Genomic DNA, 17,884 nt, shown 5'->3' on the forward strand with positions numbered 1-17,884 from the left:
ACATGAGCCGACAGTGTGCCCAGGCGGCCAAGAAGGCCAACGGCATCCTGGCCTGTATCAGAAATAGTGTGGCCAGCAGGAGCAGGGAAGTGATAGTGCCCCTGTACTCAGCACTGGTGAGGCCGCACCTCGAATACTGTGTTCAGTTTTGGGCCCCTCACTACAAGAAGGATGTTGAGATGTTGGAACGTGTCCAGAGAAGGGCAACGAGGCTGGGGCAGGGTCTGGAGAACAAGTCTTATGAGGAGCGGCTGAGGGAGCTGGGGTTGTTTAGCCTGGAGAAAAGGAGGCTGAGGGGAGACCTCATCGCTCTCTACAACTACCTGAAAGGAGGTTGTAGCGAGGTGGGTGTCGGTCTCTTCTCCCAAGTAACTGGTGAAAGGACAAGTTTGCCACCATTGGCCTTTACAGAGAGACTTCCTTTCTATCCCTGGAATCTTAGCTAATGCTACCCAGGCATCATATATATTGAGATGTTACTCCTCATTTTTAAGGATAAGGAAAGACGGGTAGATGAGGTGCTTAGGGACATGGTTTAGTGGGCATGGTGTTGTTGGGTTGATGGTTGGACTCGATGATCTTGGAGGTCTCTTCCAACCTTAATGATTCTATGATTCTATGATTCTATGTGGTAACACAACTTAGTCAAATGTGTGATAATCCGCAACAGACAAGTAGGAGAATGGTGATGGTCATATTCCACTCTGTGACGGGGATCTGGTAAGTGATACAAAGAACAGACATGACAGAAGAAATGACTGGAGGCAAAGCACAAACTCTGTGGGTTTTAAGCAATCCCTAATTTTTAATTAAGGAAATGTTCTCTGTGGCCTGATACGCAGGGGGTTTTGTTGTGTTTTAAGCTGTTATCTCCTCGATCTCCAAGCCAGTGGATCCCCATCTTCCAAGCAGCCAGCAGGACACTGCTAGGCTGAGGTGACTGATGTAATTACAGAGGGCAGTGTGCGATTACCACGCATTGAATGAATGTTGCGTGTTTAAAAATACCAGGCATCATTTCAGCTTCTGAGGGAGCAGTACATACCACTATGCACTCCTGCACACTTCAATCACGCTCTACAGCAAAAATTACTGTAAAGCATTCGGACTTCCTTCTCAAGGAGAAGTACTGATACTATCAGTGCATTCACAACTACCCATTTTATGTTCCATGTTATTTTTTCTAAGACAAATTTTTAGGGATGAAGAGTCCAGTGCATGACATCTTTCATTGTAAGTTGCTAATTATCTACCTAATTATTTACTTGTACTATAGGAAGAAATACCGGAAATTTAATGAGTAGATAACAATGGTAAACAGTAAGTAATATTTGCTTTTGTTCTGGGTCTTAAAGTAAGAAAAACAGGTGATATTTTAGTCCTGTAGTCCTGTTATTAAAAACAGCACTTACTGTTATACCTCTAAGGCTTCCACCATAGTCTTTAGATCAGACTGGAGATAACATTCTGCCGTAATTTTAAGTATTTCAGAAGGGGGCAGGGGAAAAAAAAAGCATTCAACTACATCACTAAAACCTGTGTGTATGCGGGTCTTAAAATCTGTAGCTTTTCCTGAAAGTTTTGATATGAATAAACAAATCTCCAGTGTCATAGAATCTCTGAGAACACATTCTGTACTACTTGAGGAAGGATGAAGTATTTTTTAAAAACATATGCATTCTTACTTAATATGCTATGTTAATATGCTTTATAGTACTTAATACACTATGTTTAAATTCCAGGGTAAACAAAGCCTATTTCCAGAGCAATCAAAACTACCCCTATGAAGAAGGCTGTATTTCCAGGAAAAGTTAAATATCACCAAGCTAGAAGTGTATTCTGTTCTTTGTGTATATACCTATTAACTTTGATGAGAGTATACTGGGAGAGATGTACACAAATAAACCCAGAAAATCATTAACTTAAACAATCCCTTTGATATAACAAACATATCCCACTTTCAAATATAAACTGGAACCAACTAACAAAAAAAACTCAAAACAACTTTCTGAATGCCAAAAAGGGCTTATGCAAAACAGTGCACGTTTATTCGAGGTATCGTATCCATGAAAACAAAACAAAACAAACCCAACTATCTACATTTAAAAAGAATTTTTACTTAGCAAGGCAAAAGTAGTTGGGTGGCACATACAGAGTAAACGGATGTGAACAGTGTACAAATACAGAATGTTAATACCAACCAACTCAAAACTTTGGTTATGAAAACTGAAATAACCCAATATATTAAAGAAAAATAAGCCAGAGGCATGCAAAATATTATTTGTTAAAATACACTCATCCACGCGGCTAAATGAAAGTCACAAGCTAGCGAGATGGATTTAGAAATGCAGTTTCCTCCTTTATTTATTTTCCTTAGATTGATTGTCATTCAGTTTTCCACTGAAGTAGAATGGCTGATGAAAAGCTTTCAGCCTTCTTCACCCCACTGGTAACTGAATTTTTGAAGACTCCAAACAGGTGTTGCAAAGAAGGTTTAGGTAATTGTGTTTTTATGGTATAGCATGATATACAACCTCGCTCAAACACTACAAGCTAACAGTGCATGATCTGTTACCATTCTGGAAGGCAAAAGCTTGGAGAACAGTCAAGTTGCTCCAGATGGAATTGAAAGATTTTCAAGTTTCTCCTCACAACAGCAGTGACAAATTCCATGGTAAATCGGGTAAGCCACTTAACATTTCATTTGCAACACAGAATATTTTGGCAACCAAGATATATTAGAGGCATCTGAATAATGACCCGCAGTGCGTGTGCTCTTCAGAAAAATCACCTTTTGTTTCAGGTATGCATCAGGAACCTAAACAGCACAAGGCTTTTCACATTGAAGCAACTGTACTGATGCCTGTCTTAGATGCACCTACAGGTCTTTCTTGTCTTCTGCTTCATTTAAACTGTCCTGAAAAGAGATTAAAAATAATTTTTTATGTTTGGCAAGATCAGAAACCATTGACTCCGGATGCCACATTTTGCCCCCTTGCAGTCATACCTGATTTGTTCACCATACACCCTTCAAAGCTGTAGTCCCACCAATACTACCCCACATAAAACGTGCACTTCTGATCCTAGTACAGTAACAGCCACACAGCCGCCTTTTGCTCCCTGTTCACGTTACAGCTGAACTGTGCAGCAAACTCAGCAGAAAATGTTGTCTGCTATCAGCTAGTTTATCCTTAGGAGCTGCATCTACTGTGTGCTCAGTACCTTCTGTTCTTTGCATTCACGGGTAAACACAGAAAACTGTAAGGATGTGTGTTCTAGACCACAAGACTGTTAGAAATGCAGCAGGACTACTACAGCTCATTACACAGGGAAGCACAATGAAGACAGGACATGCATGGTGGTCTTAATTCAAACACAGAGATCAGCTGAGCAATCTCTATAAGAGTGTAAGGTGAGGCTGGGAATCAGTAAGCAGCTTCACAGAGTACAGGAAAAATATTATAACCAGCTCAAATTTGCCTTTTTTTTTTACTTTATTAATACAGAACCAACAAACAGCTCTTCTTGAAAAGCAGGTCACCATAATTTTAACATCAATCATTTATTTTCTCCCAAGACCATTACTTGTAAACAGGCTAACTTTCATTTTTATTGAATTTATGGAATTCTGAGGCAGATATTAGGCATGGAACATACAAACATCTATCAGACAACTTAAAAAACAAGCAGAGCTCCCAGTTCTACCAGAAATAATTACTGTATATATTATGTGTATTATAGCCATGCACATATGCAAACCCAGTCAAAATGCTAATTCAGCTTTTGCTTGCTATGTTTCTTTTTTTGGTTTGTACTTCAGTTTGAATTTTTAGAGTAGCTTGTTTCTAGCCTAGGCTGTTTGTTGTTACTGGGGTTTTTTTGTTCTTGCTTATCAACAGGATTGCAACATTTATAATCCAGTATTGCAAAAGCATGTTTAAAGAGCAAATAAAATAAAATTACTCTTGTAATTGATGTATATAGCACACACACACTACTCCTATAATTTTCTTACAAGATTTCAGTTTGATCATCACAGGCAAAACTATCTGAATCTTCTTTCCCAAGTGACAGCAAAATTGAGTCTATTGATGACCTGAGCTTTGTCACCTGATGTGCAAAAAAGAAGATGCTAATAGCTTTGCTGTCCAGTCCTTGAAAAACAAAATTCTACTATTTTGATGAAGTTTAAAGAGTGCTGCCCATTGTAACTTTATGCTATACTAAAGATTTTGGTAAATTCTCTTGCATAATAAATACCCAACAAGCAGAATTTTGCTGGTACAATTTCAGAACATTGTGCTCATATAGCGATCCAGAACCACCTACCTGAAGCCATTCATATTCTTTCATCAGATTATCATATTCTCTTTTGAGGCCTTCAGACTGCTTTTTAACTGCAGTCACTTCATTGTTTGCCTTGTGGAGAGCTGTAAAATATCAGAATTAGTGTTTTAATTATTACTTGTATTCTTGCAGTTCCTCAGAGCCCTAGTTACATATTAGGGCTCCACTGCACTAGACAGTCCTTCCTTTAAAAAAAAAAAAGCTTAAGTTTAAAACAGAGCATCACAGATGGACACAGGAAGAGATGTGCAGGACAGGGAGGGTAAAGAGAATGACTTGTGTTCAGGAAGAGCAGCACAACAGGAAGGGGCTGTAAGAAAGGTAAGGGCAAGACCAATGAACTGTTGACAGGGGTGACAAGTTAGTGATGACTACAGTGTTCTGTCACATTGCAGAAGACAGTTCTAGAAAAACAAAACTCTACAACCCCAAAACCAAAACTGTCAGCCCTCTTAAAACAAAGAGGGAACTCAAACACTGGGCAACATTTTAGCAAAGCAACTGAGGCTGTCTGTAAAATGGGGGGGAGAGAGAGATAATACATTATTACAGGAGCATAGCCCCCCCCCCGCCCTTTTCACCCTGTTATATATTTTACCATGCATGAGTTAATTCATTAGAAGCATCATCACTTTATGGATGAGAAGGCAGAAATGGTGGTGGTAGGACAGACAACTGTGAGCAGGTTTTTATCATGGGAAGAAGTAATTATTACTCTACTCACAATCTCAACAGCAATAAACTGAGAGCCTGTCTATGCTGCAGTACAGAACAGCCCAGGACTCCATAAGGGCTGATTTACAATGCAGGGTAAATCAGCATAAAGTTTCATAAAGCCACTACTCCTAAGCTGTTATGTAAGCATTCAAGTAAGGTCATTTAGATATTTTCTTATTCCTCTGCTATAGGTATCTCAGGTATCTTTATATCTCTCTGCTGTAGCAGCACAGGCATACCCTAAAACTTGATTTATTCATGCTAAAACAGAAACGTTGTTAATGACCTATAAGGCTGCCTCACATAGCCATATGTAAAAAAACAAGTCTTCATGTTACAAATAAAAAGCATTTGCCATTTCCCTTGTTCCAAAAACGTGGATCCATCCTTCAACTGTGAGCTTCTTGAGACAGACTGTTCTTTCCCAGAGACCTCCAAGACACTCAAGAATTGCAGCACCTCTGTAAGAGCCTGTTCTCAAAAGACGAGGAGCTAGATGTGGTTTTGTTAAGCACCTAGCTACAAGCACTCTGGTCTTAACCATGGTTCACTTTGGGAGCTAGTTCCTGAAACATCAGGACACAAGAGATTTGACCACTCTCCTACATGCAAAAAGGAAGACTCCCTCCCCCAGCATTTCTGCTATTTTTAATTAATTAATTTGAATATACAGATTCAAAAGCATTCTCATTTTGAAAGTCTCCAAGTGGTCTTCCACTAATAGGGCTTTTACCTAGCCTGAAATTCTGGTCTACTGAAGTTAATTACACTTATGTCTATTGATTCCAACATGGTCAAACATTCATCCCATCTCTTTACATCCTTTCTTTAATTTCCATACTCTTACACAGATATCCTTCATCCTTTAATGCATTCTCGACAGCATCAATACAAAAAACACTTTCTAAAGGTTTTGGTATTTGCAATAACCATGATTTCCACACATCCGACAAGTCAAACCCCATTGCATTTACTCTCTTTCTGATTTTGCTACTGTTTAAAATATTCAACAGTAAAATTTGGAAATCACTCTAAAACTTATGACAATTTGATAAGCTTCTGATTTTTAAGCTGTAGACAAAAAACATATGCATATGCCATTTCACCTCTTCAAGAATCTGATAATTAGAAAGCTAAATTTTGCCTTTGTTTAAACATTCTTGTACATAGTTAGTTACAGTAAAAATTAACAATATCTCATTTCTGAAGAAGTCATAATACTATTTAGCTGTTTACAAGCAGCAGTACAGTACTTTAGTTGCAACTAAAAACTACTGTATCTTTAAAACATGAACAAAATATCTAAAAGTATCTGCAAACCAAGAAAGCAAACAAGCCACTGCATTGTTTCAGTGTTTTGACAAAAACAGATGTATGACAGGAATACCTCACCTAACCCTAGAAGAAGAGAAAGCAAAGAACAGATTGTCCTTTACACCTGTGTTGGCTATGGACAAAAAAAACCCACCAAAAAAACCCCAACCACCAAGAACACCAAACCCAGACTCATTCCTGTTGGGGCCACACAATAAAAAGGAATGTCACGTTCCTGTTGGGGCCACACAATAAAAAGGAGCGTCACATCTTTGATAACATGAATTCCCCAGTGTGTCAACTTCTCTGGATGTCTTCTTGTCAAGCAACGGAGACTGTCTATACACCGCTGCTCAACTGTTTTGCCATTGCATGAACACTGCAGTGCAGCCAAGTTGATCGTACAGGTATATTGTTTGTCATATGGATCATATCATATGAACACTGATCCAGCAGAAAACAGAAGATCCTTTGTGTACACAATACAGTCAGTTATTCTTTCTGGCTTCCATCTGGACTGTTACTTTGCCTCACAGGAGACAGAGCAGCTGGACTGGCAGCAAGCAAAACCCAACAGCTGATTGTTCCTACCAACTAAATGCACGAGCAGGCAAGAGGTGAGAATGCTGCTTCTACGCTAATGCAACTAATGAGAGGAATAGTCAGTAAGTTTCAAAATGGGAATCCAGCCTCAGTACTGAGAGAGGTGTGCCACCCTTTTTCATTCCTTCCCCTTTCCTTCAAAGAAAAATCGACAAAATATTCTCAGGGCAGTATATCAATGGGAGACATTTATGGCAAACTTTATCCTTTTACACTTAATGTGTAACTGGAGGTCCACAAACTAATGTAACATACAGTCTGGGAGAAGTAGAGAACTTGTCCTTCCCTTACCACATTCTCTGTATCCTGTTCCAGGATAGATAGTTTACTTCAGATGCCTCTAAAGTTGAAGCAGGATGAGGAATAAAATTGCTCTGAAGAGGTTACCACAGCCCAGCAGCTGTAGCATTTATATTATCTTCTCATTTCAACAAGGATGGAGAACCTAACAGTAAAACAAAACCAAACAGCAACAGAAGCAACCCATGATTCTTCAGGTATTTCCCTGCACGACTACTAGTCCTGGCCTGGCTAAATGACTTGAATTACAGTGCTTGCTACTAAGGAAATGATCTGGAACTTAAATTGGCATTGCTCACAATACAAGTCTACAACCCAAATGATTTGGACTAATTTAAGACTAAGAAAGATCCCTCTCTTTTAAGAGTCTTCAAGTTGAGAAAGAGCTATTCACATTTCAGAATTTAAGCACTGACAGGACAAGAGGTTTGCCAACAAATACGCTGTAAAGCTGGGAACAACTCCAGTCAAGTAATTCCATACTAATTCTGAATTCTCTCCTTAAAATGTAATGGTCAGATAAAGTTTAAAAAGAGAAGGCAGGGCCAAAAAGTTACACACAAATTTGCTCCAAGTACCTTTCGCAACCTCAGATGAAATTTTGTTACAAAAGGCATGTTACAGCATCTTCAAATGGCATAAACGACCTTGTATAACAAAACCCTGCTTGCTGTACGCAGCGCCATCCCTTCGAATCAACAAATATGAATATCAACTCTTGTTGCATGTGACGTTGTGCAATGGCTCCCACCAAGATTATGATCGCACAGTTAAAAAGTAAGGTTAAGTAAGATGGACTTTGTTTCTAAACCTCCCTCTGCCATCGGCTAAATAACATGAGACTGTGGCCAATTCTTTTAACTTATATCTCGTATTCCCAGCTTACAAAAGAAAGCTGATAGTTTGGGTTTGGTTTTCTTTTTCTTTGTTTGTTTGTTTTTAAGAACTGGAATGCTTCAGTGGAGCTCAACATAAATATAGTTTTCATACATGGCACTAGCCTGCCTGGCAACATGAAGGCCGAGCTGAACTCTGACTGGCAGCAACAGTTCTATGAAATGTATTCCCATTGTCTGTATTGTTTATATCTTTCTACCACCTAATAATCTTAGCATTTAAGTGAGAGTTGTACATCTGTACGTGCATACTTTCTAGAATAGTCAACAACTAAAAGCTATTTCAAAACCAGCCCTCCATATGAATTGTTGCTCTCTTACTCCTGTCTCCTACAGCACTATGCAACCATGAAACAAAAAGCACTCTTGTGACACATTCTGTACACAAAACAAACCTCATTAAAGGATGCACAGAAGTTTCATCAGAATTTCCTCCTGCCCCACTGTATACCTATGACAACAATATACATAAATAGAGAAAAAGTTGAACTAAAGTTTAAAAGCGCCTAAATTACTTTGGTGAGTCAGTACACTTTTCACAAAGTGAAATCCTAACAGCAGAGACAAAGAAACGGTCTTGAGTTTTGTCTCAATGTGGCACTACAGACTCAGCTCAAAGATGCAATAAGGTCACAGCTCAATAACTGCACACAGGTGCTGAGGACCGCAATGCCCATTATGCTCCATCAGATGCAGATAGAAGCTTTAGGTGCATGTCATTTGCCATGAAATACTGCTAGAAGAGTGAGGTGTCAACGAGCTGGACAGGAGTCTGCCACCAGCGTGTTCTGCTGTAAGACTTGATCAATACTAGTTGTCCTGTGTAAATTTCTATTGTGTAAATGAAGCTGTAGTCTTTACCATACACTAGGACAATGTCACCAAAAAAATGACCCAAGATAAAAGGCGGAATAGTATAGCATTGCAGAAGTCTCCCTCCTGCCCAAAGAGTCCCATAATAACAAATGGACATTTACACATCAGCATTTCCACAGCATGGGATCTGTGAGCGTGAAAACAAAGCTAATGCACCAAAAGTCCTGTTCCTGCCCCCAACCCAAGGATCGCTGTAAGGACAGCTGCTTTATGAAATTTCTCTCATACTCTGGCATCATCTCCAGTTGCAGATAGTTTGTTTTCTCGTAGCTTTTTGTGTACTTTTCAAAACTATCAAAATGAAACAATCATAGCATCTCTTCTTTCCCCAGAAAATTCCTATAGGTCTGAGACCAGCAGCCATACCGAGAGCCTTTAATTATCTGAATCAACATTTTGTTAGAAATTATGTCTGATGCGTGGCAGGAGAAACATTCTCACATCTGCATTGGTGGTCCTAGGTATATTTATTTCTAGGTATCAGTGAGACATTTTTCATAATATATAAGTGTATCAATAAAATACCATCTTGGAAGGTTTCTGAACAGTCATGTTATTACATGTCCAGGTATGCTAAAAATGGATTTAGGCTCTGAAAGTGCTAGCCCCACTGCTGGGTGCCTGTAAAGCCCCCAGTATGTGGGTCTGCAATAAAGTAGTGAAGAACTAGCCCCTTTCCCTTCGCTTCCACAATAAAGCAAAAAAGGGCATCAAGGGGGATAGAAAAGTCAAGTCTGAAAAGAAAACAAATTTGGCTGAAATCTTTGTCGCTCATTTCCAACCTTTCCTCAGATTTTACTACTCAGTCTCTTTGTCTTGTATTTTCATTATTACTCCCCACCTGCCCAGAGCACAGTAGGTGGCAAAATGTCTTCTTAACTTAGGATTTCACTTACAGTTAAGTGGACAAAAAACCCCATAAGGTAGACTGTGTTTCCTGTAAAAGGTAGAAAGCTGAAGAACTAGGGATGAGTCTCCTGGAAGTCTGCAATAATCATGGTCTACACTATAATTTCAGTCAGAATTTCAAAAAGAGGAGACATACAGTATTTCCTCTGCCAGAAGTTGTAAATACTGGATCAAAACCTTACAGAAAGTTTGGATCTCCCCTGAAGTCACAGCACTAATCTGATACTAAACTGAGTTATTTAAACGTGAAGCAGACTTACATTTAGGACTCCTCCTGGGTGCTACTCTATTGAGGTAACGCACCTTTCAACATGTGGCCTACTATGAAGTAATATATCACCATATCACCATGCGTAAGTAGCTTAACAAGTGTACCAGACCAGAGCAATGAGTATTTGAAACTGCCCTGTGAAAAAGATTATACTTGTTTTTTTTTCATCCAAGCAGCAAAGAAAAAAACAAACCCAAATCCCAACCAAACAAGAACAAAATCCAAATTTATGACTCTTACTAATACTACAGCTGAAAAACAAAAACCCAAAAAGAAAACCCCAAAAAACCAAACCAGTAAAATTTTCCTTTTTTTTTACTAGTTTTGCCTTGTTTCATTACTACGTGACACCCCCCCATTCTTCACTCCCTTCCTCCCCACAAAATACCCACAAAATTCCATGGATTGGACTTTGTGGACACAAAGAAAACGTTACTTTAGTCATGTGAGCTCAGTGGCATGAAAAATTGTTAAAAAGAGGTAAACCAAGCCTTACAATCTCAACTTCGATACTGCGTAATGCATTGCTCACACTTAGCGAGCATGAAACTCAACATTCACCTGCTCAGTTGCAGAAGTTTCAAAAGAAAACAGTAAATTTGATTGACGTTAAATCTCTAACACTCCACAGAAAGCTGTGTCTACAGATGCGGCTATTATCAAGTACTTTAAGCTTTCTGGCTATCAGTTTGCTCAAAATAACGTATAAGAAAACTTACAAAAAAATAAGACAGACATACCTAACACCATCTAGCTGATGATGGTAATTAACATAACCATGGGATTTTGTTTTGGCAATGAGGGGGATGGCATCAGGGGAAGGGTTGTAAATATTTTCCTATTCATTCCTTAAAAAGACCCTCTCCCCCACTTTCCCCCTAACAAAAGACTCAAGCATGCCTTAATTTATACATCTTTTGGATGGACAACAGCCCACAGGGAGAATGCAGCTGAAGCAGCGTGTGGTAAATCTATTTATTCCTTAGCTTTCTCTAGCATTCCTCACTGAAAAGCTTACATTATATTAGTGTTACATACCACCAGTTAGTTTAAATAAAACATATGCATTTAAGTTTTTCATTGATCCTGTCACTTCAAAGGCAGTTTTCCCCCCTTTCTTTAAGAAAACAGCAGGAGAGGGAAAACCTACAATCAAACCTGCCTGAGAATGTGAACTAATGAGACCCTCTACTTAAAGATTCTTGTTGCTTCAGGCGCAGCTGAAGACAGCTGTTCTGCAGTTCTTGTTTGTCTTCCCAGCGGACAATGAAAAACAATTAATGAAATATTTGTTGTTATTTTTACAGCTTTGTAGCAGTGCCATGCAATATGAACGCAGGGCTATGTTTTGATGACAACATACTATCTGGTACCACGAAAATCTGTGTTTTGTTACAGTCTGAACATCTGATTAATGCTTACAAGGTCACAGGCAGTGTTATCTTAAAAACACTAATTTCAGATGAGCAGGTGTTCATAAGCATCACACACCTTGACAGATCCCAATAAGACAGAACCGAACAGGTAAAATCTGCTTCTATCTCAATTTGGGTTGCCAAGAAAGCAGTTTTGACAACCTAAACCTTAAACATGGAAGCTGCTAACAAAAGTATTATGTTACAAATTGCAAGGCATGTTTCCTTGGATGAGGGGGGGGGGGGAATCACTAACACCTCTGCTGCAGGAGATAGATAGATTTAGAATACTAGTCAAGGACTTTTCTGCTATCTGACCAAACCCCTACTTTATAGAAAAAACCTCAACCACATACTTCCTCATTTTATACAGGGAGAGTGGCTGATATGTATGACGTGAAAGATCAATCTGATGCCTATAAGCAACCTGCAATTGATTCCATATCCTGGTCATGTCATTGATGAAGACAAGTCCACACCACTTAAATAGATCAGTTCAATTTCTTAATAATTACAATTTAACTAAGACGTTCAAATTACACCGTGCACATGTCCATAATGAAAACATTTACTACAATATGGGGATGGCAATGGCATGTTTTTCCAGTTCCTAGTCAAATGTAAAGAAACCACAAGCCAAGTGTTCTGCAAACTGCTGTAGTTAATGCTATACTTAAAATAAATTTTTGACATCCAGTGTTGAAATCATCTTTTTCTTAATTGCAAAGAAGTCCTAACCCATACTTACCATTTGATGTCTTCTGTAGCTCTGCTTTCAAATGTTCAACTTCCTTCTTCAACTTTTCATCAGTTGCTTCTGCTGACTCTTTCTTTTTACTGCTTCCTTTTTCACTCAAGGCCTATTAAAACCCACAGTTGCTACAATTAATTTTGTTTTCATTAGTCTGACATTAATGCCAAACAGCCAGAGAATGTCAGCCTTGATCATGCAAAGTGACAGGTTTTATCAAGTGCCAACGTGACACAGACAGATACTCAGTCATTCTAGGGGGGAAAAAACAAAAAAACCCCAAACACACACACAAAAATGTTCAATGTTTTAAGTTGATAGTAGTGGCATACTTGTAATAGTATGGTATTATCTCCTGTGTAAGAGTACTTTGTATCTCTGCATCAGGCCCACAACTTCTGTTTAGGTTATAAATGGCTTTTCCAGAAGACTTACACTGGGACTGCTAGTGACAGAACACCACCATGTTTATGTGCAACTTGTTCTAATAATTTATTCTTATTTAAATCATGTAATACATCACAAATCTCTCCTTGTAGGTTTGCAGCTACTTCTTCAATCTTCAGAATACTTCAATACCCAGATTAGATTCCCACTGAAATTAAAGAAAAAACTAAGAAAGGATTCAGAAGAGCCCTGTAAGGACTAGACACAAGAGCAGTATACTCCCTGTACTCTGAAAATGTTGGCACTACTATACTTATGCACACTCTTATCATTAAGGCAATTGCTATGGATGACTTAAAGTATCATAAGTTAAGGATTAGACCCCATAATTAGACCCTTTGCTCATATGGCCTCTATTATTCAACCAAGCATGATCTCTGTTATAAAAATGGCAAAAGAAGTGGTAAACACTTAATGGGAAAAAGAAAAGTAGAACAACTGAGATGAACAGCTGTTAGGTGAATTCACGATATCAGAGCTTACTGGGCACAGGTGGGAACGGAGAGGAAAGATTACTTTAGGAAGAAGAACTGTTTATAAAGACTGGTAAACAATCCAAAGAAAAGAGCTGAAGAAAATTTAACCAAAGAGCAGAGATTGCATTTGACTGCTGGTAACAAAACCATAGCCAATTTGTCATTAAATTGGCCACAGATTGCCTCCTTTACTTTGTGCTCCCCTCTTTCTATTAGTTATTTCTGTAAACTTTTATCTTAAAATCCTGTGCTCCGTGGAACCTCTGAACAGGAGACAGTGCAGACCTAGCACACTGGAGTAAACTTACAGTATTTATACTTACAGCCAGTGCCCTATATGCAATTGCTCTTGCCTCCCTCTCATGGTGGAATGAAGCATGCTTGTAAATGAACACAAATGCAGGGGCCAAGCCACACAGGAACCTAAGTCATAGTATCTCTATAAAGTTAAAATAAACCAATTCTGAACACTTCGCACCTCCAGCACAATGGAGATCCAGCCACAGCATGTTGGCTGTAGGTGTGGCTACCGCTGTTTTTGCAAACCATGCAATCAAACACACAAACAGAAACAGACAGGAATACAGTTTCCAGTTTCTGGCTATCACTTACAAGCAGCTAAGAGAATGCGTTGCTAAGAGAATGGTGAAAGCAGAACAAAAAGAGGACTTTTGGCCAAATCCCAAGAGGACAGAGGGGGGTGGTGGTGGGGAAGTACCAGTATGCAGTAAAGAGACAAATTCCATGGCTGAGGGAGGGAGTCTAGATCGTTTTGACAAAATACTAAATCAAAAAATTCTGGAATCGTTTCGTACTTGGAAAATACCTAACATACACTTTATTGATCCTTGTTTTACGACACCTCTCAAACAACGGGATTTTTTTGCATCCCTTCTAGTAATTTTTGTGCAGAGTCTGTTCTCTTTGTCTGAAGATTTATTACAAAAAAAATTACAGCGCTGGTAACCACAGACATTGCTCCGAACTGGAAGGAAACCTGTACACACCTGCAGTGAATTTTGTTTTGACAATGTGCCAGACTGAAGAATGCTGCAGAAGTCTTGATACCATGGGTATCTGCACTCTAACTTATGGTTCAGCCTCTCCCAACAGAAGTCAAACTAACAAATTATGAGAAAAGATTTCATAACTTTATCTTTATTATCTTTGCTGACTTCCTGCATACAACTGTATATTGAACCACAACAGATAAATGATAGCTTAATTTTCTCCATTCTTCTCGTAAAAACAACATGTCTTTGGTCCATTGGTGGTTATTTTAACGAAGATGTTTTTGGTAATATCCTCATTACTACTACAGCAGTGCCTTACTGAGAAAGGAAGGTATTAGGAGATTGGCTGACCCACCATAAAAACAGATGCAAGAATACAAAATACAATAAATACAAAAGACCAATTTTACAAAATAGAAAAGACATTTCAGGACTGGAGCAAATCTTATTTAGAAGAAACAGCCAGCACGAGAACAGCTATATTGTAGGCTTTTCCATACTGGACTGCTATAGCCCTGACCTAAACAGCCAACTGTTGAGGATAAAAAGAATAAAATTAGTGTCTCCCTTTACTTTGCTATGATTAAATTCAAAGAGATATTTTAATATCTCTTTGAAGATATTAAAGAGATATTACTACTACTATCTTTTTAAAGATAAAGAGTAGTAAAGAGATATTACTACTATCATATTACTACTTTGGTGAAATTTGTACTGGAAAGACAGAACATTTATTTGGATTACTTTAGTTTCCTTTCTTAATAAAATGCTACTGAAATTTGTATTCAGTATTCTGAGTTACATATTGTAAGAACATTGTTCTTCCTTTTTCCACCAGAAGAAAACAAATGAACGGCCATTACTCAGTAGCAAGCTATCCCCATAGTATTTTGTACTACTTGCTGTATAAGAAAATAACTAAAGAAGTTGCAAGATACCTCCTGCAGCCTTTCATTCTCGGCCATGTATTTTTTGGCTGCTTCAGTAGCATCATTTACTTGTGTTTCCAGAGCTGCATGAGATGCCATTCCTTTTGCCAACTGAGTAAGAAGGGTAACAGTACGTCTCAATACACTGGTGAAGAAACACAGTGAACAGCACAAATTAAAAAAACCCAAACAACCAAAACAACCCCTTTTCTCTCTCTCTGCACTAGATGTGAAAACAAAACCACAAGAGGACTGTTTAAGCACCTGAAGGGAAACATCCAGGCTCACTGATGACAAATAATAGTAAAATAAGAGACTGAAAAGATTTTAATCCATCAGAAGTCTGATTTTTACCTGATGCAGAACCTTCCGCCTCCCAAAACCCCACAGCCATTAAGGGGTCAGAGACCTGCTTGCTTAAAGGCTCAAATACTCTTACACGACGTAGTGTTTTAACTAGGATGGATCTCTGAATACAAGACCCAAGCAACATATTATGGTAATGAGTACAATGCAAAAAAAAAAAAACCAACCCAACACAACTTTATAAAAGGCCTTACAAGAATAAAATTAGTAATGTGAGCATATTAATCTTCAAAGTACTCTGCCAATACCGTATAAATCAGAACATGCATGAATGTCAGCACTCATATGGCACCTCAAATCTAAGCTTTGCAAATACCTCTCGATTTGATCTAGCAATTGCCTCTTTGCATCACTACTTGCATTATTCATCTTGGAGTCTTTCAAAGCAGTATGTTGCTGAATCAAGGAAAGGCCAAAGCAACACTGAATTAAATTAATTCCTGTAATATAACTATGCAGCTGCTCTTCAAAAGAAATTTGAAAATCCAAGTAATTGGCTTTTTCATAACTGAAGGCGTATTAATAGACCTTTTGGCTTTCAAGGTAAGCCCTCCTCCCTGCTTTTTAATTGAAAGCTCATTTTCTTATTTTTTTGGTTTTAATAAAAAAAGTTAAGATCCCCATGTCATTACTTTCCAAGGGTTAGCACGTTTTACTACTGCTTATTAATTTATAGATGCAGCAGTCAGGAGTCACTAAAACATCATTACTAAAACAGAATCACAGAATCATATAGGTTGAAAGGGGCTTCCAGAGGTCGTCCTGTCCAAGCTCCTGCCCAAAGCAGAGACAGGTGGAGCTGATTACTCAGAGGCTTGTCCAGTTGAGCTCCCACCATCTCCAATGATGGCGATTCCACCATCTTTCAGGGTCCTTGTTCCAGTGTTTGACCGCTCTTGATAGTAGAAAAAGTACTTTTTATCACAAGTCAGAATTTCCCAGGTTCCTGGCCTGTTGACTCTTGTCATTCCTGTGTGGATCCACTGAGAAGAGCTGGCTCCATCTTCTCTACATCCTACCACTAGATAGCTGTAGAAAGCAATAGGATCTCCCCTTCAATGTCTCTTTTTCTGGCTGAAGCCAAGCTCCCTCATCCCCTCCTCATAGGTCATGTGTTTCAGTCCCCAACCTTCTCGGTACCCCTGCTGCAGTACTCCAGTGTTTTGGGGAGTCAAAACTGGACACGGTCCTGCAGCTGCAGTACCAAATGTGCCAGACAGAGGGGAACAACCACTTCTCTTGACCTGCTGGCTACACCCTTGCTATTACAGCTCAATACATGATGGGCTGTCTACCAGGATCCCCAGGTCCTTTTCTGCAAAACTACTTTCTACCCAGCCAGCCAGTCCCCAGCCTGGATGCTGTACATGGTTATCCTGTAAGACAACAGACTTCGCATTTGCCTTTGTTGAGCTTTGTGAGATTTCTGGCAGCACATTTCTCCAACCTGTCTAGTTCTCTTGAACAGCAGCCCTGCCCTCCGAGATGTCAACCATTCTAATTTGGTACTGTCTGCAAACTTGCTGAGAGTACATTCAATCCCATCATCCAGGTTGTTAATAAGGACATTAAACAGTATTGAGCCCAGTACCAATACCTGAGGGGCACCAGCTGGAATCTGCGTTACTATCATCCTTTGAGCCCAAAGGCCCAGAGAATTTTCCACCCACGTTTTTCTCCACTTCTCCAGCCCATATCCCTCCACAGTTAGGCTATCAGGATACCACAAGAGACTATTATCAAAGGCCTTGCTAAAGGCACACAACATCCACTGCTCTGCCATTTATCCACACAGCCAGTCATCTCATTGGAGAAGGCAACAGGGATGATCAAGCATGATCTCCCCTCAGTAAATCCGTGCTGGCTGTTCCAAGTCATTGTATCCTTCATGTCCCTGGAAATGGCCTTGAGTAAGATTTGCTCCATAACCTTACCAGGGAGGTGAGGCTGATTAGTCTCTAGTTCCCTACATCCTGCTTTTTGTCCTCTTGAAGGCAGGTGCAATGTTTGCCTTTTTGCAGTCACTAGGATCCTCCCCCGATCACCATGATCTTTCAAAGATGACAGAGCTCAGCCTTGCAATGACATTGGCCAACTCCCTCTGCATGCAAGAATCATAGAATCATTAAGGTTCCACTCTTTCAGTAAAGACATTTTTCCTCATGTCCAATCTAAACCTCCCCTGGCACAACTTGAGGCCATTTCCTCTCGTCCTATCGCTTGTTACTTGGGAGAAGAGACCAACACCCACCTC

The 17,884-nt window shown here is 39.3% G+C and overlaps 1 protein-coding gene across 1 annotated transcript in view; it reads right to left on the bottom strand.

Moving 5' to 3' along the window:
- Positions 1-2,011: 2,011 nt before the first annotated feature.
- BCAP29 (B-cell receptor-associated protein 29) overlaps positions 2,012-17,884 on the bottom strand; it is a 27,034-nt gene continuing 11,161 nt past the window's right edge. The window contains exons 4-7 of the mRNA XM_009328316.1: positions 15,274-15,409; positions 12,397-12,508; positions 4,330-4,430; positions 2,012-2,917 (exon numbers count right to left, since the gene is read on the bottom strand). Coding sequence (XP_009326591.1) covers positions 2,879-2,917; positions 4,330-4,430; positions 12,397-12,508; positions 15,274-15,409 — 388 coding nt within the window. The 3' untranslated portion in view covers positions 2,012-2,878. The remainder of the gene's footprint in view (positions 2,918-4,329; positions 4,431-12,396; positions 12,509-15,273; positions 15,410-17,884) is intronic.

The sequence above is a fragment of the Pygoscelis adeliae genome, unplaced genomic scaffold, assembly GCF_000699105.1.
Source record: "Pygoscelis adeliae isolate BGI_AS28 unplaced genomic scaffold, ASM69910v1 Scaffold267, whole genome shotgun sequence".
Lineage (NCBI taxonomy): Eukaryota > Metazoa > Chordata > Aves > Sphenisciformes > Spheniscidae > Pygoscelis > Pygoscelis adeliae.